Source organism: Chelon labrosus, assembly GCF_963514085.1.
Source record: "Chelon labrosus genome assembly, chromosome: 7".
Taxonomy (NCBI): domain Eukaryota; kingdom Metazoa; phylum Chordata; class Actinopteri; order Mugiliformes; family Mugilidae; genus Chelon; species Chelon labrosus.
This window is the reverse complement of record NC_140343.1, coordinates 27,651,466-27,677,641: the sequence shown is the minus strand read 5'-3', so window position 1 is coordinate 27,677,641 and position 26,176 is coordinate 27,651,466. Positions and strand designations below refer to the sequence as shown.

At 41.1% G+C, this 26,176-nt stretch overlaps 1 protein-coding gene across 3 annotated transcripts in view; it reads right to left on the bottom strand.

The window, feature by feature from the left end:
* Window positions 1–26,176, bottom strand: part of LOC311490206 (myosin IXB) — a 52,683-nt gene that overhangs the window by 14,133 nt on the left and 12,374 nt on the right. For all 3 annotated transcript variants that reach the window (XM_084547597.1, XM_084547599.1, XM_084547598.1), the window contains exons 2-16: window positions 19,562–19,782; window positions 19,196–19,415; window positions 18,315–18,824; window positions 9,470–9,564; window positions 6,929–6,991; window positions 5,415–5,514; window positions 4,865–4,965; window positions 4,351–4,480; window positions 4,182–4,271; window positions 3,919–4,035; window positions 3,599–3,733; window positions 3,190–3,311; window positions 2,891–3,032; window positions 2,606–2,801; window positions 2,037–2,112 (exon numbers count right to left, since the gene is read on the bottom strand). In XM_084547597.1, coding sequence (XP_084403723.1) covers window positions 2,037–2,112; window positions 2,606–2,801; window positions 2,891–3,032; window positions 3,190–3,311; window positions 3,599–3,733; window positions 3,919–4,035; window positions 4,182–4,271; window positions 4,351–4,480; window positions 4,865–4,965; window positions 5,415–5,514; window positions 6,929–6,991; window positions 9,470–9,564; window positions 18,315–18,824; window positions 19,196–19,415; window positions 19,562–19,719 — 2,255 coding nt within the window. In that variant the 5' untranslated portion in view covers window positions 19,720–19,782. The remainder of the gene's footprint in view (window positions 1–2,036; window positions 2,113–2,605; window positions 2,802–2,890; window positions 3,033–3,189; window positions 3,312–3,598; window positions 3,734–3,918; window positions 4,036–4,181; window positions 4,272–4,350; window positions 4,481–4,864; window positions 4,966–5,414; window positions 5,515–6,928; window positions 6,992–9,469; window positions 9,565–18,314; window positions 18,825–19,195; window positions 19,416–19,561; window positions 19,783–26,176) is intronic.

The following is a 26,176-nucleotide window of genomic DNA, read 5'->3' as shown; positions in this document are numbered from 1 at the left end:
AATGAGAGAAAGATTGGAAAGAAAACAACAACAAAAGGGGGAAGGAAGCAAAAGAAAAAAAAAAAAACACCACTGTGAGGACACCACCACCGAAGAAAAAAATACACCCACAGTTTCACAAGACTAAAACACACACGGCAGGATAGCTGGGGGTCTGATATTAAAAAAAACAAACAAACAAAAAAAAAAGAACTTCAGCTTACAATCGTTACGTTATTCATCTGTGAAGAATAACCCACACATCCCCTCTCCCATTGTTCACATTCATGTACAAAGAAACCACAAGATACACAAGACCACCCAACCATGCTGCCATATCCCCTTTAAGGAACAGAAAAACACACACACACAGAAGGAGAGACTGGGGCATGTAGGGGTTGTATTCACACTGCCACTGTGGTAGTTAGCATGCAGAGCTGAGCTGACGTTCAGTGTGGTTGGCCGTCTGTTTCCATGCTGTGGCTGTTACTGTCTGTGTGACTGTAAGTGGTTATGGGTGAGGCTTCTGGATGTACAGTCCTTTCATTTGGACTGATGTTACACTGGACACTGGGTTTGGTGAGGTTAATATGGAGACTCTTCCGTGTCCCAGAGCTAGTCCATGCAGTATTTTTCTATACTTACCATGACTGAACATGAAAACAGAAGTCAGAGGCAGTGAAGGAATAGTCAAAGTGAATCTACCCTTTACACCTCACTGTTTGCAGATCTGAAAAGGACTGGATGATTTGTTAATAGTAAAAAGTCCCGGGAGGAAAAATTCTGCTTAAGTTCTCTGTCCAGCAATTTCAGATCTGAAAGCAGGAGGCAGAAGGTCAAGTTTCAGAGGCTCAACAATCCAAAAATATTCTTCACGGCTTTGTTCCATTCTGAGAAAGCTCTCACTGTCGTCTTGGTCTATTTTACTCAGGGTTTTTACACATGTGCAAATATGTACGTGCTTCCAAGGCTTCACAACTGATCTAAGTAATCCGAGTGGCTAATCAGAGAAGGCCAGCACAAACACTTTCCTGTGCTCTATTGCAAGAACAATAAATGAGGAAGGAGAGGGATTATGAGGGCCATAGAAAACAAGTTGTGGATTACAGTGAGGGGAGAAAGGAAGGTATTCAGGTAAAGGGCAACATTGTTGTACAGTGTTATACTGCTGCCCTGAATGTCCTCATTCGGTTGACTCACTTCTTTCATATTTAATGTATCTAAAGATTTAGATTATAAATGATCTTTTTCTTTTTCAGAACTGAGAGCAAACTCAGAAAATGGAGCAAACCATTGCCTGTTAGTCAAAACTAGACACACTTCCTTCCTGCTTGGCCTCATGTCCTCATTCTTTTCTCCTGTCCACCAAATTCACTTACTTCTTATTTTCATAGTTAGAAAAGATGTCTTCAAAGGCCTCTAGAGGGCGTTCCTCTGAGTGATCAAAGTAGAAATCGAGCATAGAAGCTCGTCTGTGGAGGGGAGAGGAAGAGGAGAAAACCGTACACACCGGGGTCACCAAAAGGTGGAGAGGATATGGGTGTCTGAGATGAGGTGAAGGAAGATTCAGCTGTCAGGGTGTTGCAAAAAATATGTTTTGGGAGTGTTATGGATTCATTTCTCTTAAGATATTGTAACCAAGCTATTCAGATGTCTGACACTGTCCTTCCCCATCTCATCCAGTACCACACGATAAGTGTGGAGGCCCACAGTTCACCAAGTTAAACATTTCCTTCACATTTAACAAGGAGCACTTAACAGGAAACATGTCGCTGTGCAGTTTATGAGGAGAGGACAATTGGCAGTTTGATGTTTATTATGTTGATCTTATTTTGAAGCATCAATTTGTGGTTTGTGAAAATGAGGTGTAACACAGTTATTAACCACAAAGTAAAGAGGACCAACAGTTCACCGCCACATCCACGGGTACCTTGGCAGAGGGTGGAGAGATTCCTCCAGAGGAAACAGACCTGACAGTTAGAAAACCAGTCCACACACAACAAAGTCCGAGTGAGACAAGTATCAAAGTTTCATATTGAACTGTCCACAATACTTACTTGTACATTCTTTCAATTGGGGCATTAGGCCGTTGAAGCTCTCCTAAAGGCGTTCTGGAGACTGGACGGACAACACCTAAAAAGTCCAACAAAAACATAAACACACAATGAATATACATTATTAACAAATGAAAAGATGTTTTAATGCCAAGTATGTTTTCTAGTAGAATGTTTCTTTATCTTCTATTTTTTATATCAGGTTAATCCACAAAAGAAGGTTCCTACATCAAAGGCTGCTTCGAAGAGCACCAAAATAGTCTGAAGGATTGAGCATTGCAGAGAAAATTTCAAAATCTCCTAAAGCCTCAAGTCTGTGGCCTCTATATTATCCCTGTGTGCTGATCTGAAAGGCTAATTACAGAGCAGAGAAACTGCAGTACTCTGAAGCTGTGGTGCAACTGGAGTGAAGACAAAGACACTTGTGATACGTCAGCCTTACGTTTTTTTTTCCAATTACGCACTGGCATATCACACATTTTTCTTAATTCTTAATTTTGTCAGTAAGTTGTCAACAAAAAAGTTTTCAAAAACATGCACATGGCAAAGGCTATGTGAGCCTAATAGTGTACCTGAAGTTTTAGCAGCCCAGGCGCGACCAGCCTCGTTGAAAGCTGCCATGCCCCTGATTGTAGCTCGCAGGATGCCCCAACGAAACATGGCCACCGGGTCCATGCCGATGAGCTGGCGCACATAGGCTCGGTCGCTGCTCCGCAACAGTGCCACGATGTCTGGCCGCATGTGGTCCGTGTTCTTCTCACGGAAATCCTGGTGAGGTCAAATATATGAGACTTGTCATACAGAAGTGGTAAGGTATTATCATGCTACATAATGTCTTCTTTGTCTCTTCTGGTTACCTTGATTTGATACTTGACTCTCCCAGCAAAGTGTTGAATGACAAAAGCGGGCTCCATGACTGGTGTTGGGACAAAGTATTTGTTCCCCTGGTGCTGCTGCTTAAATTTGGCTAATAATGTCCCATCTGTGGCATGTGGAAAGCTGGAACACAAAGACAGTGGGCCAAGAAAGAGGGCAGCAGGAAGGATGTGAAAGGAGGAAATGAAAATCTGAATAAACTGATAGCTTCAACTGCATGAAAACAAACATAATTTTATCATGCGATATGAATGAAACAGGCATCAGCAGCTGTTCTTACTTGCTCTCCTCATCCAGCAGGTAGAGCAGACCAGTGGGTTTCTTGCTGATGAGATGAATGCAGCCCACATTGTCTGTGTAGTCAATGTTGTGCCAAGTGATTCCCTCTGCTTGATACTCCTCCTACATAAAGCAAAAACAACATTTAAGTGAATCAACTAAAAGTAATTTTAGGATGTTTGTATCATTATAAAAAAATGACAAAGACACAAAACACCCACAACACATGTTTCTATTGAGTAGGCAGATGCATCATTGGTGACAGATGCATCATTGGTGTTTGACTAAATAACTGGCCTAACAGATATCCCTGAAATAAAAGATATTTCTGAACCATACAGCTTGTGGTGTATCATTTGTGTGTCATGGTCAAGCGTTTTAGGGACAGTGAAATGAGCCAAAATGCATACCTGTTCCAGATTGAAGATGTGGTGGTTGAAGTAATACTGCAGCTGCTCATTTGCATAGTTTATGCAGAACTGCTCGAAGCTGTTGGTCTCAAAGTCCTCAAAGCCAAAAATGTCCAGGACACCAATAGACAAGCACTAGAAAAGAAGACCATGAACACCAGCTTAACATCAACGAGAATCAGAAAGGGATGTGTATATAACATTTAATGACCAATCACGAGCATCAAAGCAAAGTTCAAACACTTGTAGCAGGACTTCTTGCTGTCCTAGCTGTGTGTCTAGGTATTTGGTGTGTGTGTGTTTACAAGTGTTTGTCTTACTGGGACAGATTCCTCCATGTCTTTCTTGTTGAGCAGTGCGTGATTGATGCGCAGGACAATCCAGTCAAACAAGGCGCTGTACAGAGATTTAGCCATGGAGTCTCTGGCTGTGATAGCCTGATGGGAGAAAGAGGAGGCTGATACATGTTGTGACTTCATCAAGAGATTAGGTGTGTTATCATTAACGTGGAAGAAGCAGTGTTCAGCTGGACACTGTCTGACTAATGAGAGGTTGCAGAGAAGTTTTCAAGCCTGGAGCGTACCTCAGAGTGACTGTAGGGGAGGATCAGCTTGTCATTGACTGTCACTGTCTTCCTCTTCGTCAGTGCCTCGACCAGCAGCTCCTCTTTAACCTGACATGGTCACCCACAGATTAATGATGACAGCCACACACAACGAGCCAGACACTGAAGTATAGTGGTACAAGGTTACCTTTAAAAGGTCAGAGAGTGTAGCCAGGACTTCTGGCGGTCCAACATCCAACCCCTCATCTCGGCCTGTTGACTTCTTCCTGTAGGTCACGTTGCCGAGATACAAGATGGCGGAAAGCACAGAAAAGATCCTGCAACACAGTCATAAAAATGTCATCAACTGAAAGCAACAGAGAGTCATATGACACATGCTGGAACTATGCTGCTCTTCCTTCTGATCATCTGTTTATGTTCAATGACTTGTGAACTGAATAGAGGCATTGTACTTGGCAGTAACTGCACACTGTCTCTAATAATCGGCCAGATTAGCCCATTAGATGCAGATATTGTTGTGCTTTGAAAATGATCTTTGTCGTAATTTGTGTTTCTGGTAATGTGACTTGATGTCAAGACAAAAATAACTTGTGTTTCCAGGACTGAGTGGAAACATGCTTCAGGACGGATTGTCCACATTTCCTTCAGCATGTTAGGAAGTATGTAGGCCCTTTACTACATGTGTTTGCTGATTCACTTACTGTTTCTTGGTGGCAGGAAGGAATCCCACCATTTCCATGGCTTGCTGCAGCCTTTCAAAATCATGATGCAAGTCTTCCCCATCTTCTATCTTAAAATTTTGCTAGAAGGAAATAGGGACAGTGATGTATGAAAATAAGAAAATGAAAACCAAAGCACAACACAGACAAACAAGCAAACCGGTCAAGAACAGAGATGAATGAAAAGGAGGGTAAGAGAAACAGGGGACAAAAACCAAGTGAGAAGACAAAGACTGCTTCATTAACATGCAGTACACATGTGTGCAGTGAGCTGGGAGTGTATACTGCAGCTTATTCAAACGGTTGGCAGCCTTGAATACTAGGTCCACTCAAAGTGAATTAGTGTTGCTTATTAGGTCAGATCACAGACGCGTTATAGTTCATTAACGCAACTGTAGAGTTATTTAGTGGTCTGAACACACCAGATGGGGAAGAATGATTTTAAATGGAGCCAACAGTCAAGCTCTTCTTGCATTTTTTTTTGTAACTGGATACACCATGAACTGCTGGATGTGATGGGGCAGCACTATACCTGCTTGAGGTAGAAGTATTCTTCAGGTGGCAGCAATTTAAACTCCTTCCTTTCTTCCTCTGAGGCCCCCACCAGCAGGTAGTAAAACACGTGGTAGTTCCTGAGAAAAAAAACAGCACATGCTTAACGAATAACGTACTTAATGTACTTAACTGAGATAGTGCTGTAAGAAAGTTTCCATTACACTGAGTAAAAGAATTTGATGAATTAATTCTTAATGTCATCCTTAGTTTATTTGTTTGATTATCAAGTAAGCAGTTACCAGTGAATGTGATATTTATTTTATATTTATTGATATTTATGGTCACATATAGTTTTGGTGATAAAACAAGAGTCAACACATTGTAAAATGCTAAAAGAAAGAAGACAATGTCTGGAGCTGAGCGATGTTGATATCAGTTTTCCACTCGAGCTATTGCCAGGCAGGTAAATAGGTGATAAGAGTTTTGTCGTAAAAGCACACAGGAGTGATTAGTTTCCACACTTATCATGAAGAAACAATGACATCATACAGTAGACTCACTCCCTGACGAGACAGACAAGATGCACTGTCAACAGCAACCGTAGGCTAGGTGATTAACAGCACTCTGCACAGACAGGTCATAGGAGGAAGGTTACAGAGACGGACTTGTCAGTGGAAGGGGAACAGACTTTCCTAGCCTATCTGGGTAAATCTACAGAGAAATTTGTAAATCTACTGAAGGAGTAATGCTCCTCTCCCTCAAATCAGCTACAGTATGTTTAATACAAGGCTTGAAACAGACCAGCTGGGATCTTCAATGTTACATTGTGGATCTAGAGATAAACCAGCAAAGTGCTTGTTGTTCATCTGTACAAACATGAAAAGAATAAAACAAGAGAAACAGGCTCGCTGTGTAAATAAATGTTTCATCATTACCGCCTTATGACTAAATGTATCTACATTAGGAAATCATTTATATTGACATCAGGTTTACTCACTGATGTTAACACTAGACAGGAAGTAATCTGTTCCTTTGACCTATTCATCACTGATATTCATCCCTGAACTAAGGAAACAGCAGTGGAGCATTTGGTCACTCATCCAAAACTCTGACTGGATTTCACAATTATCAAAGCCCAAATATTTGTTTGAATATTAGTCACAAAATAGTTATTTCTGAGCTCATGTTGTGTCACATCAAATTAAATCAAGCTGTGTCCATGGCTTTGTACATATCAAGCATTGTTATGTTGGTTTTAATAACACCAAGTGCTGCTAAATTCACTGAGACAGTGACTGAATTCAGTGGGTAACATTTTTTAGTTCACTATAGAGAATATTATTTATAAACAAGTATTTAGATGGTTAACAACTCAACCTAAAATGAGGCTACATGTGAGTGTGTAAGTGGCACATGAAGTCCAAGACTAAAGCATTCAGCTGAGCTTCATATCCAACCATCAGGGGCACCAAGGAGAAAATCCCCATGTTTATTCAGAAGGCCCCATGAAGATCAGTGGGGGTAAGGGGTCGGGGGTCAGGGGGTCCTCACCTCTCGTTCTGCTCTCTGGAGACCAGACGAGACTTCTCCAGGAGGTACTTCTCCACCACGGCCCTAAAATACAGAAAGACAAAGATAGAGGATAAGGGGGACAAGAAAAAGAAGAGAAGCAATGAGGACGAATCACTCAACACTAAAGGTCAGTCATCCCTGACTATGTGTGTGTTTGTGTTTTGGGGGTCATATGTGAAAGTGGGCTGTAATAAAGAATGCGGGGAGAAGCAGGAGGGGAAGTGAGGGCAGATGGTTGGAACAATCAAAGTGCGAACAAAGCATTCAAATACGGTCGGATGTGTGTCATAGGACATCACGCACCACGTACCAACACATCACAGACAACTGTGGCACTCACTTATTTTATTGTACGAGAATGAGACAGAGAAGACTGCAGGCTGCTACAAAGGCTCCAGTAAAAAGCAGAAGCACAGTTTCCCTGCCGCCATGAGATATGCAGTTTTAAAAGCAGCTGTATTTACCCACTACACCAGGCCAAAGCCATAAAGTTGTCTAAATCAGATTTTATAAGTCAGACTCATTTTTTCTATTGCCAGGCAAAAACAACACTGACGCCAGTCCTCATGACACACTAAGAATAGGGCTGCGCTGTGAGAAATGTAGTTGTGTCCATCCGCTAAAACAGACAGACCAACAACACAGAGCTTATACATCAGTTGTATATATCCGCCCGGTGACATTCTCTGTGGTGGGTGAGACTTGTTGTAGGCTGCAGACACACCCACAAAACACCATTTCACATTGTTAAACAGGTTCAAGCTCACATATGAAGTATTTTAGGCTTTTGAGGGCACAGCCTTACAGGCACCCTGAGTAACTGACAGGAATTCAGATTAAGCTGCCCTCACATACTGATATCTGACTGACAAATACCTCTTGAACCAGTTACGCATACAGTAAGCACCAACTGTTTCAAATGCTTTTGAAACATCTATAAATATATTCAACATATATACTGCATGAGTCTGGTGCTGCGAGACACTGTGCTCCCTTTACATGTGTATATTATCATTTGTTTCAGCGAACCGGGCCATCTGAAGAATCTGAAATGGACAAATGAATGTGATCACTCTTGAAAAGTAGGATGACTACTGATGTGCTGATCTGAGGACAGTTCACGAACGCATGGATGCCGGTGAGACTTTCAGTGGAGCTAACATTCATATTGGTTATAAAACCAGTTAAGTTCATATTAGTATATATTTGGCCATCAACACATTTTTTGTTATTTTATATGTTCTATAATGAATATATATTTGAGGTGGGTTTGTTTCACTTGCATTGGGCCCTGTACATACATATAATCTGGATGAAGCAGAGAGCTGGCTCTTCAAGCCCATGTTCATTATAAAGTTGTAATTTCAGCATGTTTAAGTAAATAACGGACAAAAAGATGTGTCAATGTTCAAACATACACATACCCTCACACATAAAGAAACATACATGTCCTGCTCTGATGTCATTCACTCTCACACCACATCCTTGTCACACCTCTTCTAAAGTGTGTGTTTTGTGGTTCTGCACCATCTCACTCAGATCCCAGTGAGTAGCCATACATAGACCCAGAGAAAGCATAACAGCATCCCGTCTGTCCGTTAGCCAGTCCACTCAGAGAGCAGACCAGAGTGGAACAGCAGCCTCCCCTTTGTTAATCTCCTCTATTGACTGTCTGAATGGCTACCACTGGAGATGGAGAGATAGACAGGCCGCCTTTGTTAAGTCCACAGAACGAAGCTGTGACGGCCCTTTGAGTCTTTTACTGTTAAGAAGCAGAAAGAGTGGTAGTGGAGTGGAGTCTATGTGAGACCTGCAGTTTGCTTTGAGTAAATTTAAAACTTTCTACATTTCCTTGTGTAAGAAGGTTCACTTTGTAGCCTCAGACTGGACTGGATGTATTACAGAACATTCTCCATGTAAGCAGTTCAGTGGAGCATAATGAGACCTGGTGCCATTAGGAATAATCAGGCTGGGGATGCCCACTTATTGCAGTGCAGAGCGGCTATCGTCACATGCATTACATGATTCAAATCACAACTGATTTTTAAGGCAGAAGAAATTTGGCTTTACACCAGTTAGTTCTTCACATTGTACTCAATGCTCACTGCAGGGCTTATGCTTTGACAGCTCCACAATTAAAGCATTAGCATGTTGTCTTTTTTAAGGCACCATATTGCGCAGCTGTTTGTGAGGAAATGAGGAAATGAAAAAGTGACACAGCTGAACAGAGGTTGATGCAGCTCCCCACCAGAGTCTGACTGCTGAGAAAAAGGAAGGACAAGTTAGTGGTTGAAAGTTTCAGTCCACATACGCACTGCATATAGGACGGACCACATGACCTGCCATAAAAAGACGAGAAGAAGAGGAAGATATTTTGCTTTAGAGTGGCAGAAGATCTCGATGACAACGTAGAGGAAGCGGAAGCAGAACACGAAAACAATGATTTAAATGTCCCTGCAGTGGTAGTGACGCAGACACATGCAGACAATTACACGCACGTATCAGGAATTAATTTCTTACCCTCTGACCACTCCAGTCTCCAGATAATTAACCTGGATGAATTTTCCAAAACGGCTGGAGTTGTTGTTGTGGGCTGTCTTGGCGTTCCCGAAGGCCTGTCAGAAGAACAAGGAGACAGAAATATAAGCTATATGCAAAACACAGTTAATAATAAACTCCACCACAAAATTCAAATGCAAAATCCCCACAGATTTTTTTTATTTTTTTATTTAATCTCTCTGTCAAACAATTCAGCAGGGCCATTTCTTAAAATGTAAAGGGTAAAGCATGTTGTAACAGAGAGAGGAAAATACAATGAAAGAGAGACCGGTGCTATCGGGTTTGATCTGACTGAATAAATAACCCACTAGGATGCAGCATCACCACAAGTGTCGCTTATGTGTTTAAATCTCCTGCTGCTCATTGACGTTTTGAAACTCAACTGCGACTGGTGTTGCCTTTCAAACCATATATGGTGGTTCTCTGAGAGCAACAAGATAATCTGGAGAGGAGCGTACTTTGAAGTAAGTGCCTCTACCAGTACACTGAAGTCAACAAAAACAAATCTCCATGGCAACAAAGGAACTGAGTAGAGCAGGGGTTAAATCTTGTTTTTACAAAGCAGCTGAAACGGCAGAAGGGGGTGGGTTTGAGTTTTAGTGTGTGTGTGTGTGTGTGTGTGTGTGTGGGGGGGGGGGGGGGGGGGGGGGGGGGTCTGTGTGTGTGTGTGTGTATTGGGGGGTCTTAGGAGGGGCTGAGCATCTGCAGCTCGTCTCCTCTTGCCCTCCTCTCACTCTCTTCCCATCCATCTCCTTCTTTTCTTTCTTTTTTATGAGTTGTTCTCTCTGTGCATATCTGTGTGTGTGCGCATGAGTAAGAGAAGCGAGAGCATAGGTCAGTGATGATAGATGAGGCTGAGGCTGCCCGTCCATATGGCCGTGTCAGATCAGAATCAGAAACATGGGCTAATTCTAACCCAGCCAGAGGCGCAGAGAGCCCAGCCACCAGGCTTCACTGAGGGGCCCTGTTTATTGCATTGATACGGTAACAGAATAGCGCTCTCTTTTTTTCTTCATGATGAGCATGTTCACATGGTTACAGATACACACACACACACACACACACACACGTAACAAAAGGCCACCGCAGGGGAAGTTGACTCAGTGCATGTTAAATAGGAGCCACATTGTATTTTCCAAAGCAGTTGCAGGGTGAATTTGATACAGTGGTGTTGGGGTTGATTGGAGTATTGGAGGCAAATTCAAAGACAGACACACACACAGCTACACACACAGCTACACACACAGCTACACACATCTACAGGGTCTGACTGAGATTCCTTACACTGCACCATTGACCTATTTTCCTTTCTGCTGCAAAAGTTAGCCTATTTGCATTAGCTCCATTTTGGTACAATTATACTTCCATATATTTAACATATTTTGCACCAAGACAGTGTTGCACCAATTTTCATTTTCAGTGCACTAAGACTATCAAAACTAAATGTGGGGTAATATGAGGCAAGAGTTGTTGCTTGTTCATGGATGACGAAAGAGATGCTCACTTGCTTGTGACCAGAATTCCGTTCAGTCTAACCCGAACTTGCTCAGACAAGGCCTCCACCCACCCCTTCCCCATGCGTTATCTCACCTTCTTTTCTGCATGTGTGTGTATCATTTATAGAAAAAAAAATACTTGACTTTTGTTCATTATGTTCATAGAGTACCATGCCATTGCTTCGGTTCCAGGTCTCACCGTGCCCAGTGCCGTCCTGAATCCTCCCTTTCACAAACCTTGCTGCAAAGAGAACCCTGGGAAATCTCTGCAAATCCCAGGCCACTGCGCCACGCAGGGAATTCTAAACATGTCACAGCATCATTCGTATTCAAACATGCCTATCAGCAGACCGGTTGATTGGCTGGAAGGCTCAGCAGGTATGAGGAAGCAGCTAGCCAAACCACGTCCACTGAACGACACGGTCTAATCTGCACTCTTATGAAATAGCGTTTGCGCTCAAACAGTTTATGGAAGAAAAGAACAAAGGGAGAGAGAGAGAGATGTAGAGAAAGAGAGAGGGGGCTCAACAAACCGCAGTGTGTACATATGTGCACCATTTCAGGACACAATGCTGTCTTGACTGATTTCTTTCCTTGATGAGCTGGCTTCTCTGGCAGACATTTCTATGTTAATAGAGCCAGAACTACCAGCATGAAGCCCCCCATATACACATACTAGGGGAGTGTCCATTAAACAGTACAGTTTATAAGTTGTTTGTCTCAACAAGCAATTGGGGCGGACTTGAGAGAGTAAAATTATATACTTTAAACATGCCTTAAAATATTGCATCTGGTAAAAACTTGTTCATTTAAATAACTAACAAACAACTTATATGACGGCTGTCATATTTCCTCAATTCTTGTAGAATTTCAACATGCAAAGCAAAACTGAAAGAGGAGAGTACTATTTTGTAATCATTAAAAACGCACGGGTACTGGCTCTTACTGCCGCATCCTTAAACTTCTTTCTGCTCAAAAGAGCTTCAGTTAAACGTTTCCACAGGCGCTGCCAAGTTCCTGACACAGACACCTCACTACAGCTTGGATACACCCACAAAGAACTCCAACTGCCACAAAGACAATTCCCACATTCACAGTGGTCAACAGCAGTCGCTCATTCAAAAATGGATCAAACTTCTAGGTGGACATGCTTTCAACTGCAAAAATCCACAAACATATCAATCATGTTCTTTAAGCCCTACTTAAGTTTTTGCACTTCACAATTACAGGTTAAATTGGAAAACCAAGCAGCAAAGTAATGAACTACCGCACATAATCACTAGTAGCTGTAATGTTGAGGAAAAACACCAATGGTACTTAGTGACAAAATAATCAGTGTTTGTTGTCCTGAATGAGAAAAATGCTTTTGTGAGATCACATGTTGTTGGCAGTGATTGAATGCAACCACATCTCTACACAGTTCTTCTTGTATGCTTGGCTTTGCTTCAAGCCACCAGTATATCCCACCAACTGCACTTAAACCCCTGAGCTTAACTCATCTGAATTGTTAACAAAGGACTGATTCTTTGAAGTATAATAACAGCATCAATGGCGCTCTGAGGGGCAGCTCCTTTGATTCAGTAATGGTGAATGTTCCAATGAGTGTGGCTCTATCAAGACACTTCATGAATTCATTGCATGGAGGTCATAAATAATAATAAATATTTATAAACACTTTTTTGCAATGAACACAAAAGCAGTACTCATACTACAGATAATTTAGATGAGTTGAAATGATTAATCAATTAGTTAATATGTAATAGAGCAAGTAAATAGGCCAATTATTGGATTGTTCTACTGTCACTGTCATACTTTGTTACTTGGACAAAACTAGTATTATGATCATGATCAAATTGTGATATTGATTTTCATGATTTTATACAAAGCCAATTCATTTATAATAAATGTATTTTTGTTTTTTGGTTTCAATTCTAGACAATTAAGTATGAAGCTCACTGTATTTGCATAATAAAAGCTGTCTTTTTTCTCAGATGCATGCCTTTAACGTGAAGTTGCAGAAGTAAGAAATGATCGATTTGCATTCACAGCAATACAGGAACAAATCGACTATCAACGATTTAACATTCATGAAGGCTGTGTATGATGTCATGAAAAAAAAGGATTAGGCCACTTAAACAGCAGTGGAAATAACCGTGTATCGAATGACAGCATAGTGGAAATAAAAGTGGAGGAACTGGTGGTTGGGGGAAAAGAACTGTAATTGCTTCAGCATGTAATAGTTGATTGTAATAGATTATCACTATTATTAGCAGAGGCTGGAAAGCAAATGAGACACTTCCATGAAGTTATTTTACTGTAGCTTTGCCCCACTGTACAAAGGACTGACAAAATAAAATAAACACCTAATTATTAAATCTGAAGTATATTAACTTCGCAGCTACACAAAGCAAGGCCAAAAGAGGGTCAACCATCTGTTTCACAATAAACTGCACAGTCGTCTGTATTTTAGGTACAACATTTAAAAATACTGACACAGAAGCAAAGATATCTGTGCAAAAAGGAACAGCTGTGTCAAAGGGAAGGGACCAACAGGGTTGTTAGGAGTCATTCTGTACAGAACAGATCACAATCTGCACAGAAGGAAACAAAACATTTTCTTTGTTATTTATCTACTACAAGAATTCCAGCAGTTCTGACAAACAAAGCAATCAAAACAACAGTGGAGGTGACTATTGCTTAACTGTATTATGTCAAAGTTTAAGCAAAAGGACAAGTCCTGGATGAAAATTTTCAATAGTTAGGTTAAAATCTTCAAGTACTAGTTTTGCTCCTCTTGTGGGTTGGTATTTTACCAAATTGGAGACATTTCAAGTAGCTCCACCCATGTCTAGATGGGTACCACATCAAACCCCAGCTTGTGGTGTGGTCACAGTACCACGAATAGACCCTGAAGTTGCTTGAAGCCAGCTGCTGCATGTCAGCTGCTTATGGCCTGTAAGGAGAAACATGTCCTGCTTTTTGATAAGATTCTGACTAGTATGATTACAGGAAGTCCTTTGTGTATACGTATACTGTATGTGTGTTTGTTTTTATGAGATGACAAACTCATGGGTATGACACAGTGACTTAAACGCAGTAATGCCAGCTTTTCCCAGACTCGTGGACAATGGCACCCAGCCTGAATAACCACCCATAAGAAGAGATAAACAATGGATTAGCAGACAGAATGGCCAGCTACTCCTCTGCACTTCCTGAACAACAATACAATACTCTGGTCAATCCACACCCCTCAAGGCTCTGAGCTAACAGTAGAGAGAACCACTGGCTTTACTTCCCGTGTAGTAGCCGCTTCCTGTTAAAGGGTTCCGGATGATAGGAACTTCCTGTCTGAAGCTGAGAGACAGAGTGGCATGAACGGGCTGGGGGCTTTCAACAGGGATGTGTACTCAGCCAGAATGTTTGGGCATAATTTACTTGATTGAGCATCTGAATATCAGCCTTTGTTTATGTGGTCAATATTACATGACAGCCAGCACACACTGGTGTTACAGCAGGTACTAAACTGACTGGATGAGAGAATTAATGTTCACAGGGAAGAATCTAAGGTATGTTCAGAAATGTTCAGCCAAAATAGATTTCATTCCTAATAAAAAAAATAAAAAAAAAACGGTCATATTGGCCGAAATACTAAACAAAGCTCATTAACTGGTAATGTACCTTGTTCTGATGTTTCAGATGTCTTTCTTCAGACAGGATTCAGATTTTTTTTGTTTTGTTTTTAAAAACGATCTGTGAATTTGCAACTTAATAGAACAAAAATAAGCCTTAAAGGCAGTGCACTCCAGTCAGATCACTCAGATCCCATCCTTAAGTCTACAGCTCAATTTCAACCTTTTCATTCCTAAAGGTCTGTTCTAAGATCTTTCTTAAACACAACTTTCAGACACTTTCATTGACAGCATAGAATAGAAATAAATTAGTTTAACAGTTACAAAAAGGCAAGAAAAACTTGACCTGTACTTCTGCTAAACTTATCTCCAACATTTAGTCTTCCAAGTATGGACCAATGTGCTGAAACAGAAGCAGGCCCTGCTGACATTAAGAGTAAACAGGCTTTAAAGTCTGGCAAAAGAAAACGGAGACACCAAAAGATCCACGTAACAGAGGATCAACCAGTTGAACCAGTTCACAAAAGGAGCACTCATTTAGAGTTGGTGAGCTGTTCTGCAGGAAGAAGCCTTATTTGTTCAGGCTGCAGGAAGTATTGTAGACAATCTCTCCTTTGCCAACATTATTTTCAAGACAAATGGAGAAAATGAATAGAATACAATACAAAAAAAGTCCTGGTACATTGAACGTAAAGTAGGACAGCAGCTTTTCCAAAAGGTTCCAGGTTGGGGCCATTCAATCTGCCAGCAACACAGTACTCAGCCAGAATCCAGCACCACAAATGATGATCTCATCTCCTCAAAATGTGACCCAGGCCTAGAGACCTCCCCTATAGCTTGGGGATACACACACACACACTTTTCACCACTGTAATCCGATCACCTCCCAGGACAAAAAAGAACCAAATTAAACCCATTTGTTAAAGCAGAAATTTTGTTTCTAAATATAATATTCTATTTTCTATAAATATGTCAAGACTGGAAGGAATTACAAGATGTAGACTATATTTGTGTTGTGTCAACTGCTGGTAAAATGATTTCTGCTGTAAAGCAACATTTGCTTCTTGTCAGCCATCTTAGGAGAATGCTCCAAAAGTTGGCGACTGTTGCAAAACACAATCTTTTCATGTAAACTAATAAGGAAGGAAAAAAACGCCACAGCCTGCATTAATGTTCGAACTTTTCCCAGTGAAATGCATGTTTAGATGCAAAAAGGGTGCCAAGAGGAAATGCACAACTGTTCAATAGCAAAGAATGATTGCATGACTGCTCCCAGATGCAATCCAAACTTCCTCCACTGACCAGGCCAGCAAAGGCTGAACCCGCCTCCCCGTCTGGCCTTGCAACCACAGCTCTGGACTGTGCTGCACACACCACATACTGCATTATGGGAGTAAAAACAGCAGAGTGACAGCGTGTCTGCCAAAGGGACCAGAACTCTGCTGATGGAGGGGGAAAATAAATCCATTGCCTCCCCCTTCTTTCCTCAATCTGCCGTCCGGAACCAAAGAATCTGACAGACTGACACGCATCAAGGGACCAAAGTTGCACTTATTTAAATGCCTCTGAAAGCAGCAGCAGTTCTGTGAGTTAAAGCTCCAGTACAGAGTCAGATGGTCTAGAGACGATAGACACTTGACAGATGAATACACCGTACAAGTATTGAAAGTTACTGTAGCCGCTCACCCTGTATTCATTAAGCCTCAAGTCAAGAACTTGTGACCAATTCATGTTGTTAAGTACTGTATGTTTCAGTGAACTTACTTTCACAGATCAGGGGGTTTTCACTTGTTTTTTGCATAAATCACATTCCACAAACAGCTTTTCTGGCTAAAGGTTTATTTTTAGGCACATTACTGTGAAAAAAAGTGAAATATGCAGAGATTAACTTCCTAATCGGAACTGAAAAGAATTGTAAGGAAGGCTATCAAGTCAAAACCAAGTAGTGGTATTTCTGCTTTCTGTCTACATGGATTTCAATTATTTGAAATGTAGTGTGACTATTTAGTCTGTTTTTTTTTTTTTCTCTATAATATTTCTACCATATATCTCAAATCACACACGATTCCTCTCAAACATACTCTAACATGACCAAGGGTCGCACACTTTCATTCCACCTGCTACGTCACACACGCCCACACATTCACACATTCACACAGTATTATTGCTAATTCAGCAGAACTGCAGGGCAGTCCAAAAGACCACAGAGGTAAACTTTCAGTGATGGAGGGTCTACACTACAGAGTACACAATGCATAATCGCCTCTCAAGGAGTATCAGAGTGGCACTTAAGTGACTGCTCAAAATGACTGCACAATAATAACGCTGCTTGAGGTCTGACCAGAGGTAAATTCTTCCATATGTGAAAGTGGAGGAGACCCCGTTTCATATTACAGGAATGGAGAATAAACAAAATGAAGTCAACTCTGTTCTTTGCCACGTAGCTCAGGGATTAAATTCAAGAAGAAGCAATGCCATCTGCACTGCACATACTGTACTTGAATAAGATCATTTTGTCACCAGACACAGAGAGGTGTAGTTTGCAATGTGCTCTGACTATTTGTCTGCGGCATAAACATATGCATAAAAATATTCTTGGCGGCTTTATAGATGTAAGGTTTCAGTCTATGATGAGACCACATGTAGTGTGTGTTTCTAAATGACCAACAATACAAAGTTAAAAACAGGGCAAATAAAAATGACGTTCGCTACAAACTCAAACCGTGCATTTTGAATATGAATGCACGAGTGATAAAAGAAAGGAAATCTGATAAGTGCTGCCTTTTCATCTTTGTGAGAAAGACAGCCACCCCGTCTGTTTGATCAGACAGCTAAGCAAAACAGATGCACTGCGTCTGTTTGGAGTCCGTAAGCTGAGTCACATCTGTGCACCATTATTATATAACGCAAAATTAAAACTTACAAACTTTTATCTTTCAGTTTGGTTATAGTGTTTGTTCAGTTGCAGAGAGACGGTCAGTACAAGAATCACACTTCTCAGAGAGCAGAAAGCAGGAACAAGAGCACAGTCACCTGACTGGAATGGCAACAAAGAAACGTCAGTTTTGGTCAACAGCTCCAAATTGCATTAAAGTTTCCTATATCTGAGGTCAAAAACAGAATACAGAAAAATGGTGTTTTACCATCAGTTACCCCACGAGACCTAGATTAAAACCTGTCTTGCAAACATTATCAGAAACATCAGTGTTTGCTAAAGCAGAGATAGAAAACCAACCAGCAGCCCTATCTTGTCTAGATTCCCACAGCATTTTCATAGAGCAACTTTTAATGGTTAACAAAGCAACTTCCTCTCCTGTTTTTTTCATTTCTTCTTTCTGGGTAGACCATAGTTTTTATGTTCAAGTGTTTTGCGCTGTACACAGACTGTATGGTCTATTAGCTCAGCCCACGCAGCAGCCTGGAAATACATTTGCTCAGCACAGCACAGGTTCAGATACTTTCACAGAATGTTTTATCATTCATAACTGCAGATCTCATATACCAGGAAATAATCTCCAGATATAGGTTACTACATTTTACATCCTGTATGTGTGACTTTGCGTGCTATACAATCATGAGTCAGTTTCCAGGAAGCACTCTTACAGCTGGCTGTCAGATAAAATGTCCTGTCCAGAAGATTTATTTATTTATTTACTCTGCCGACACATGTTACCATCTTACCTCCAGGACAGGTCCAGCTCCCAAAATGGTCCTCTCCACCCCACTGGCATAACCCTTCTGGCTAAGTGCAGTCAGACAGTGGATCAGGAAGTTGGTACTCTGGGTCTTGCCAGAGCCGCTCTCTCCAGAGATGACGATGCACTGGTTTACCTTCTTCCTGAGCATAGCATAGTAAGCCACATCTGCAATGGCAAAAATATGAGGCTCCAGTTTGCCCAGCTGGTGGTTCTCGTACATCTTGACATATTTAGGGTTGTAGATGGGCAGGAACTTAAACGGGTTGATGGCGATGAGGATGCTCCCTGCATAAGTGTAGATCTTTTTCTTATGAAAGCGTGTGCGCAAGTTGTTTAATATGCTGTCCTCATTGAGGACGGGGAGGTTGCAGAGGTCTGCAAAGTCATCCTGGGGAGGGGGAAGGAAGCCCCTGGCAGCTAGCCGCTGTGCCTCTTGTTCCTTAGACAAGGGTGGGAGGTGGACATAATGAATAGAGCCATCGTGATTCCTCTCCTGGATCAAGTGAAAACAAAAGAAAGAAATGTTTACTTAAACTGTCAACTGACAATGACTTTCTGAGACAGTTAAAATGTTCATATTTCTTGAAACCAGTCAAAACTGTGAAGAGAAGGCCCCTTTCACACCTAATGCCGTTATTTTGTACCGTTATATTTTACTTCTGTCTTTTTTGTTACATTTTTTCGTGTGAAACTTATTATCTAGGCTTCACAACTTACTTTTGCTTCTCACTAAAAATGGCAATAAAGAGGAAGAGAGAGCAGAAGGAAGCAAAATGCAAGAGTCCATGAATGGGAGGACTTCTCTTGAGACTGTCCGCATTCACAGACACAAAGTATAAAGTGAACACTGTGGGTTAACTCTACCTGTAGTAAGAAGTAAAAGCCAAGACTCTGAGGGTGTTGCTCCTGGGCTTTCCGAGGCCACAGCAGAAACCTCTGTACTGGCAAGTCTCCGGCCTCCAGTACCCACTCTTCCCCACCACATTCCTTCACCTCTGCCAGCACATACAGACGACCAGGGTCCAGCCCCAGTGTCGCTGCAGCGTCCGAGATCACCGAGGCTGCTGTTGCATCCTTCTGCACTCTGATAAGCAGATAAAAGTTTCATTACTGGAAAATTACAATTACTCCACAATCAAGTATTTTGAGTCCTGCTACTTAAACAACTTAATAGCTTAACTGCCTATGCTTAATTGACATTCTCCAGGTGTAACATTGTGGGACACTTACCTAAGGCTGCAGCAGGTGGAGGCCTGGGCAGCCAAGCGTGGATAGATCTGGAGCAAGTATGAGCGGCCATCATGATCGCTGGGGCTAACTAGCCCACCTCCCCCTCCTCCTCCACCTGCATTCGTTGCCATGGTGGCAGCGCCATCTCTGACACTCATCCTGAGCCAGGGGGAGTGGCCTCAGCATGCCGCACCCACTGCTTCACTCTCACCACACAGCACCTAAAGATGAAAGATCAACTGATCAGTAACGATTATTTTCATGTCATATTTTTATTACAAATCAGCACTGATTATGTTGCAACATTTTTAAATGAAGGTTTAGGAGAGGACTGCTGTAACGTCAGCAATTACTTATCTTGTTCTAATAAAGCCTGGGGAGGATAGACCTGATAGGGAATACTATAGGAAATAAACATGTCAGCTTTCTGTATGCTTAAAGCATGCGTCAATACAGCTTTGAGCAAGGAATTTAAAATGCTAACAATGCTTTTCAAACAAAGTCCCAAACCACACGTGAAGTTCATCTGTAGTATTTGGCCCTTTCACTCTGAACATACAGCTACAAATACCTGTTTCTGAATAGCCTAGAAAAGACACCTATAGAAGTAAAGAGGAATAAAAGTTTTACAGGAATCATGCCTTAAAATAAGAAATAATTAACAGAAGCCTGTGAAGTTGCATCCTGCCAGGCTGCTGCTCAGATGCTCAGCATCTTTCTTTGCATTCATAAAAAGACGGTGCATTACATGACACTATCGGCCCTATAACAACAAGAGAACAATAACATAAGACACATAGGACAGGGCCTAAATCATCCATCTCTTGTCACTTACCCATAAAATGTTTAAAATTGTACTTTATAGTCCTCAATTAAAAAAACTGCAAAACATAAGCCTTGTAAATAATTTCTCAGCTAATGCTTAAACAGAAAATGTGAAATGAGGTGAAAAGTGATATATCATAAAAAAGTAGAAAACAGTGAAGTGGATAATAACAAATTTGGATTATCAATTGTCTTGATTAGATTATATTTAATGGAAAAAAGCCTAATGGTTAAATGTCACGAATGGAACCGCTTTTTCGGTAGCTCCATTTAGCAAAATAAAGAAGGCAAAGAAAAACGTGTATTCCTCAAGTCTTGACACGTGTATTGTTGTCACAAGACATGTAAATGGCCTTGCGACTGAAACTTAACAATATGTTGCAGCTGCAAATGTTGCATCTAAACTCAACTCTTCCGCTCCGTGGTAGCAACCAAGGCACAAAAACAGAGAACACAGAAGGTAAACCACAAGTGGTGTAATGACTGCACACTCTTCCCTTACACACTCAAGACACTGATGTATGATGAACAGCTTGGTGGCAGAATTAAGTAACTAAAGTGGCTCTTCACCACAACAACTCCCCTCTCCGTCCATGGATGGACTGATATTCTCTCACTGGCAAAGTCCCAACACAAATTTTCTTACACCCTCACAGAGCCCCGAGCAGACCACTGGGAACAAAGTAGAGGTTTGTTCAGTCCTTACTATGGAGATCACTGATTTCCTCATCAATGTGAAGCTGCCTTAAAAAGACGAACATAGAAGATAGGACATAGACGCTGTAACCTACGCACGTAGCCTGCGGCGGTGCGAACCATTTATACTTGTGCGCCCGTCGGTCTGACTCCTTCTGCAAAAACACCACCAAAACACTGGTCAGTGCTGTGTGTTTTTCGCTAGTCGCAGTCGGGTTCATTTTTGTTTCTACTTCCTGCTTCACTTTCAACAATGGCGACTGAAACTTTTGCCGAAATTTTAGCAAAGATGAGTCATACAAACATTTGTATCTCCGAACCTCCTCATTTAACCTTTCTTCGATGTGTTCCAGCTTCATTGATCCAAAACAATCAATTAGAAAATTGGGGAGATGGAGAAGCAGCTGGAAAAACTAAAGCGGAAAAACACTGCTACCAAGTGTACCAATAACAGCTCTTGCAGTCTACGTCGCCGTAGTCTCTGTGTCAACTTAATGCAGAAGTCTAAACCGCCTATTACAGTGTATTCTAGTTTTCAGAGTTTCATAAAAATAAAAGCCCATGATACTGTACATGACCTTAAGGTAAGAAAGGCTATTAAAAGCATTTATAAGGTTTCATTGTTTCGAGTAAATTCCCCCATAACTTTTACACTAAAGCTGAGGTAAGGTTGAGTATGAGTTCACAGTTTAATTAACTTTTAGCGACGTTTGTGCTATCTGGTCTAACTTCAGTGTTTCCCCCACCATTATATTAGACACAATGCCCCCACACTCTGTTAAGGTTAAGTTAATTAACTAACTTAACTTTATTTTCGTCCCACCGCACGTCAGGAAATATGTATAATTTAAAGAATTAAAAGAAACAAACACATGAACACCACGATTCCTTTAAGTTTTTTTGTCGCTGACCATCTGCATCATTACCCCCCTCCCTCCCAAAAAAAACCTCAAACACACACAAAAAAAACCCCACCCACTCAAAGCCTTAAACCTAGGGGAAACACTGAATGTTCTTGTTTTACTGAAAACTAAACCTTAAGTACCGATCTGTAACGCTATTATCAACATTTCTTGAATCAGCACATGGGTTCAGCCATGTTTGAGCAGCATTTTCCAACACCACAATCTACTGTACAACAGCATCTGTACAGAACTATGCAAAGCGGACATGACTATGTTATTAGCACTGAAGTCATTGTACAATGATACCGCTTTGCACAACTGCAAGTTCACTTCAATCCACACCCAACCTACTGATGGTGTCTGTTGCTGTGGTTACAGCAAGGCCAGCAAGGCATGACGGCAGCTTTTCATCATGAATAGAAAAGCCCAGCCATCATTATTGATCTATTTAAAGTCAACTCAGCAGCACTCAAATCGTGTTGTGACTGATTCAGTCCAGCATCCAGCTGGATCACAGCCAAAAGAATCCAAGTTAATGCTGTCTGAGCCAGAATTCAGCGAGGACTGTGATCTATAGTTGAGTGTCAATTACACAGACAGCTGGGTAAAGTTTGGTCTAAAGATGGATCATGTAGCATGGCCTTGCATCCGTAATGCATGCCGCGTAAACTGTAAGCCCCTCTTGGGGAAAAAGGGACCTGGTTCAAATCGCTGCAATGCACTGCTTTGGTAAGCTGATCCCGAGTAGAGTCATGTAAGCACTGCGGCCTATAGTTTATCACTTTTGTCATTTAAGCAGAGACAGTTTATTTTCTCAAAATGAAAAATGTTATGGACTGACAGATGCCCAAAATAAGCAGGCCAAGGGAATAGAGGCACTCACAGATGTTTGCATGCGTTATGAAATCAAGTTCTCAATTTCTCCATTATGAAGTTTATTTTCACCGAAACTTTCCAGTGACGGATAAACTGTAACCAACTGTGTCCCAGAGAAATGTCATGAATACACAGAGGATCCATTAAGCAGCTATTTTACAAATTAGTTGATAAGCATAGATAAGACGGCGTCCTTTTTAAATAGTGTGCAATATAGTGTGCTATGTCTAGTTGTCAAATCATGCCAAAGATAATGTTTTGTCTCTTTAGAAGAAATTAACACCTCCACTTAACTAACAAGAAACACCACAATAAACCACAGGGTGCTGCTAGTAGCTGGTAATACATAGTTAGTTATCCAACAGAGCAATTGGGTTTAAGTGTCTTATTGTACATATTCATAAAACAAAATATATGTAACAGGAATTAGTTGTTTAGTTGTTTAACATATGCAAATGGAAGAAGATCACTACAGACCATGAACTGACCAGATTCAAAACACATAAACAACTATATCTTAACAAAGCTGCCTCTGGAAACATCTAGGTCACAGAAGAGAATTAGAGGAAAATAGAGCAATTTGAGACTCATGAGCTTGTGCCATTGCCAGGCCAGCTGACCACAGTCCCAAAAACATGCAAGCCTGTAAAATGCCACGGCATGCAAAACTGCAGAGACCACAAAGGACAGCGTCATCATTATCCCCCATCATGAGCTCTGTCTGGTTTAAATCTGTCACTTTAACTCCTGAGCTGCTCTCTCAAACAGTTTTAAAAACAGCAAAGCTGCTCTATCCTTGTGTAAGAGGTAAAGATTTTCATCTCAATTTGTTCTGTGGCACAAGGAGGAAAAAAAGTAGTGAAAGAGCCAATACTGGCTAAATGGCAAAGGGAGATAGGCAGGGAGAGAGACGCAGATAAAAGTAAACATCTAAAAGTGAGACAGAAAAGAGAGAGACAGGTCCCAGGGGACAATCAAAGGAGACAGAGACTTTGAGATAATACAGCTTCCTCCCTGCAGAGGAGATCCTCTGTGACGATGCCCAGCATTCCTCAGATAAGACGCTAGGTTGTCTGCTTTGCCTAAGCTTATCCTGGCACTTCAGCTGCTTACTGGGAGTTGATGGGAAGACACCAGAGCTCAGGGCTACAGCTGAGTGTGGAGAGGGGCTCTTTACCTGCTTACTATGGGCAAGAGGAGGCATTAACAACTAACAAGCTCCTTAAAGCAGGTACTGTTCATTCCCACTGAACTCTCTAACCTCATCCTACCTAACCCCATCCTAGCTAACCCCTCATTATCCAGTGGGCTTTCAGTAAATTAATTCCACTGTTCCACAGAAAAACGCCACTGAGATCATTTATGCACCAGAAAGCAGACCTTATGAACAAGACTTAATTTAAATTCACACATATTTTTATTACACTAAAACCTCCAGAAATAATGAGTTAGTATTTGTGAGGGGTGCAAAAATGTGGGTACCCTAGGAAATCAGTACTTGGTACTGTTTCTGTTGTGGATTTTTTCTTTTTCTTGGACCACACATGTTCACGCACAGACAGATTTTCAATCCTCTACCTCACAGGAACTATTACAGCCGTCTTGGGGTCAATATTTCTCTGAGCCGCGCTGTTAACGCAGACTGTTATGGCACATTTCATAAGCTATGTTCCTGACGAGCACAATTGTAGAAGACCAATTATACACACCGTCAAGTAAAGTAACCTAACTACCGCTCGGACAAACAGTCAAAAGAAAAATAGCAGCATAAAACAAGCACTTGATCATAACTGAAGCTGGAAGTTGGCAGTAAGGCAGGAATATGTCTCACTTTCTGGCAAAACTGGAATAAGCCAACCGGGTCTCACTCACTCTCCTGCCTCATAACATGTAGTCTGTCTTCTTTGTCCACCTTCAAAGACATCACAAAAAGCTCCACCCAGAGAACAAAGAAGAGGAGGGGGAAGGATCCAGAGTGCCAATTAGTGTAGAGAGAAGAGAAATATTTTGCCTTTATATAGACAGTTTATTATCTCACTTAGAGATGTGTAAAAAACTCTTAGTGTGTACTACAAACAGTAAATTTTCTTCATATTGGACCTCCCAGTCCAGACTGACACACAAACTCTCTCTACATATATATATATATATATACATACACACACACACACACAGACTGTATAAACAGAACAACCAGTCAGTGGTGAGACACCGCCGGCTGACTCTATGATCTGGCAGGAAGTGAATGACTCAATGACTCAGAGAAACAGAGTCAATGAACTTTTATTCATCTACAGTGTTTCCCATTTCTCCTGTCACTCCTTAATTGTATGCCTCACACTCAAGACATGTATACAGAAACATCCAAAAGGAAGGCATCTGTGATGTAAGCAGTGTGCATGGTCCAAACACGCATTCCTGATAAATCTTATGAGTCAGGGCCATGAGCAGCTCTGACCATGGAAGTAGCTAGTCACTGATAGGACCATCAGAGAAGTCAGTTGTTATTCCAGCAGAAGTTAATCACTGTGATTTGAAAAACAACTAAGGCCAGCAATACATTTTAATACTTCCATAGACTGCTTACATTTTCCAAAATATTAACGTGCATCTTCTTAGAAATATTTGTTCTTAACACAATACCTTAAATGATTAGAAGATGGTATGTGAGACAGGACCAATAGTTGGTGCCTTATGATGGATTTTCTTATTTAAAAAAAACAAAAAACAATCACACACATAAATGATGACTGGTATGAAAAGAAAGAGTATCAGAAAACAGAGTATGTGTATTAAGAGTCACAAGTCAAACAACACAACGTAATAAGGATATTACAGAAACTAAGTAGTTATTCTGGGACTTTAACACCACAGACTGGCTCAATTAGCCGTCAAAAGGGGTAAGTTGAGTTCTTGCAAGAGCTATTTTAACATTCACAAAAACTTTGAAACTATTCCCAAGACTGAAAAAAAAATTAACTTTTTCAACATCGTTCTGGAGGACACTGCTCTGCACTGACACATTTTTGTTATATGTTTCACTTGCGTCTTCAGAACATTACTTTAATCTACTGACTCTGTAAGGATGAGCAGGTTAGGTGGAAGTGGATTTCTAATTCGGACAATGTAGTACCAGGGGACGCTTTATAGAAGTCAGACTTAATCAAAAACAACAACAAGAAAAAAAATGCTCGTTTTCATATGATCAATATTTATCCTCCTAAAGTTGTTTCACCATAAGATACAGTGTTTTCTGCACAAACATAAACTGTTTACACACACTGTGTCCTGTATAGCTTCTTCCGGGACTTTG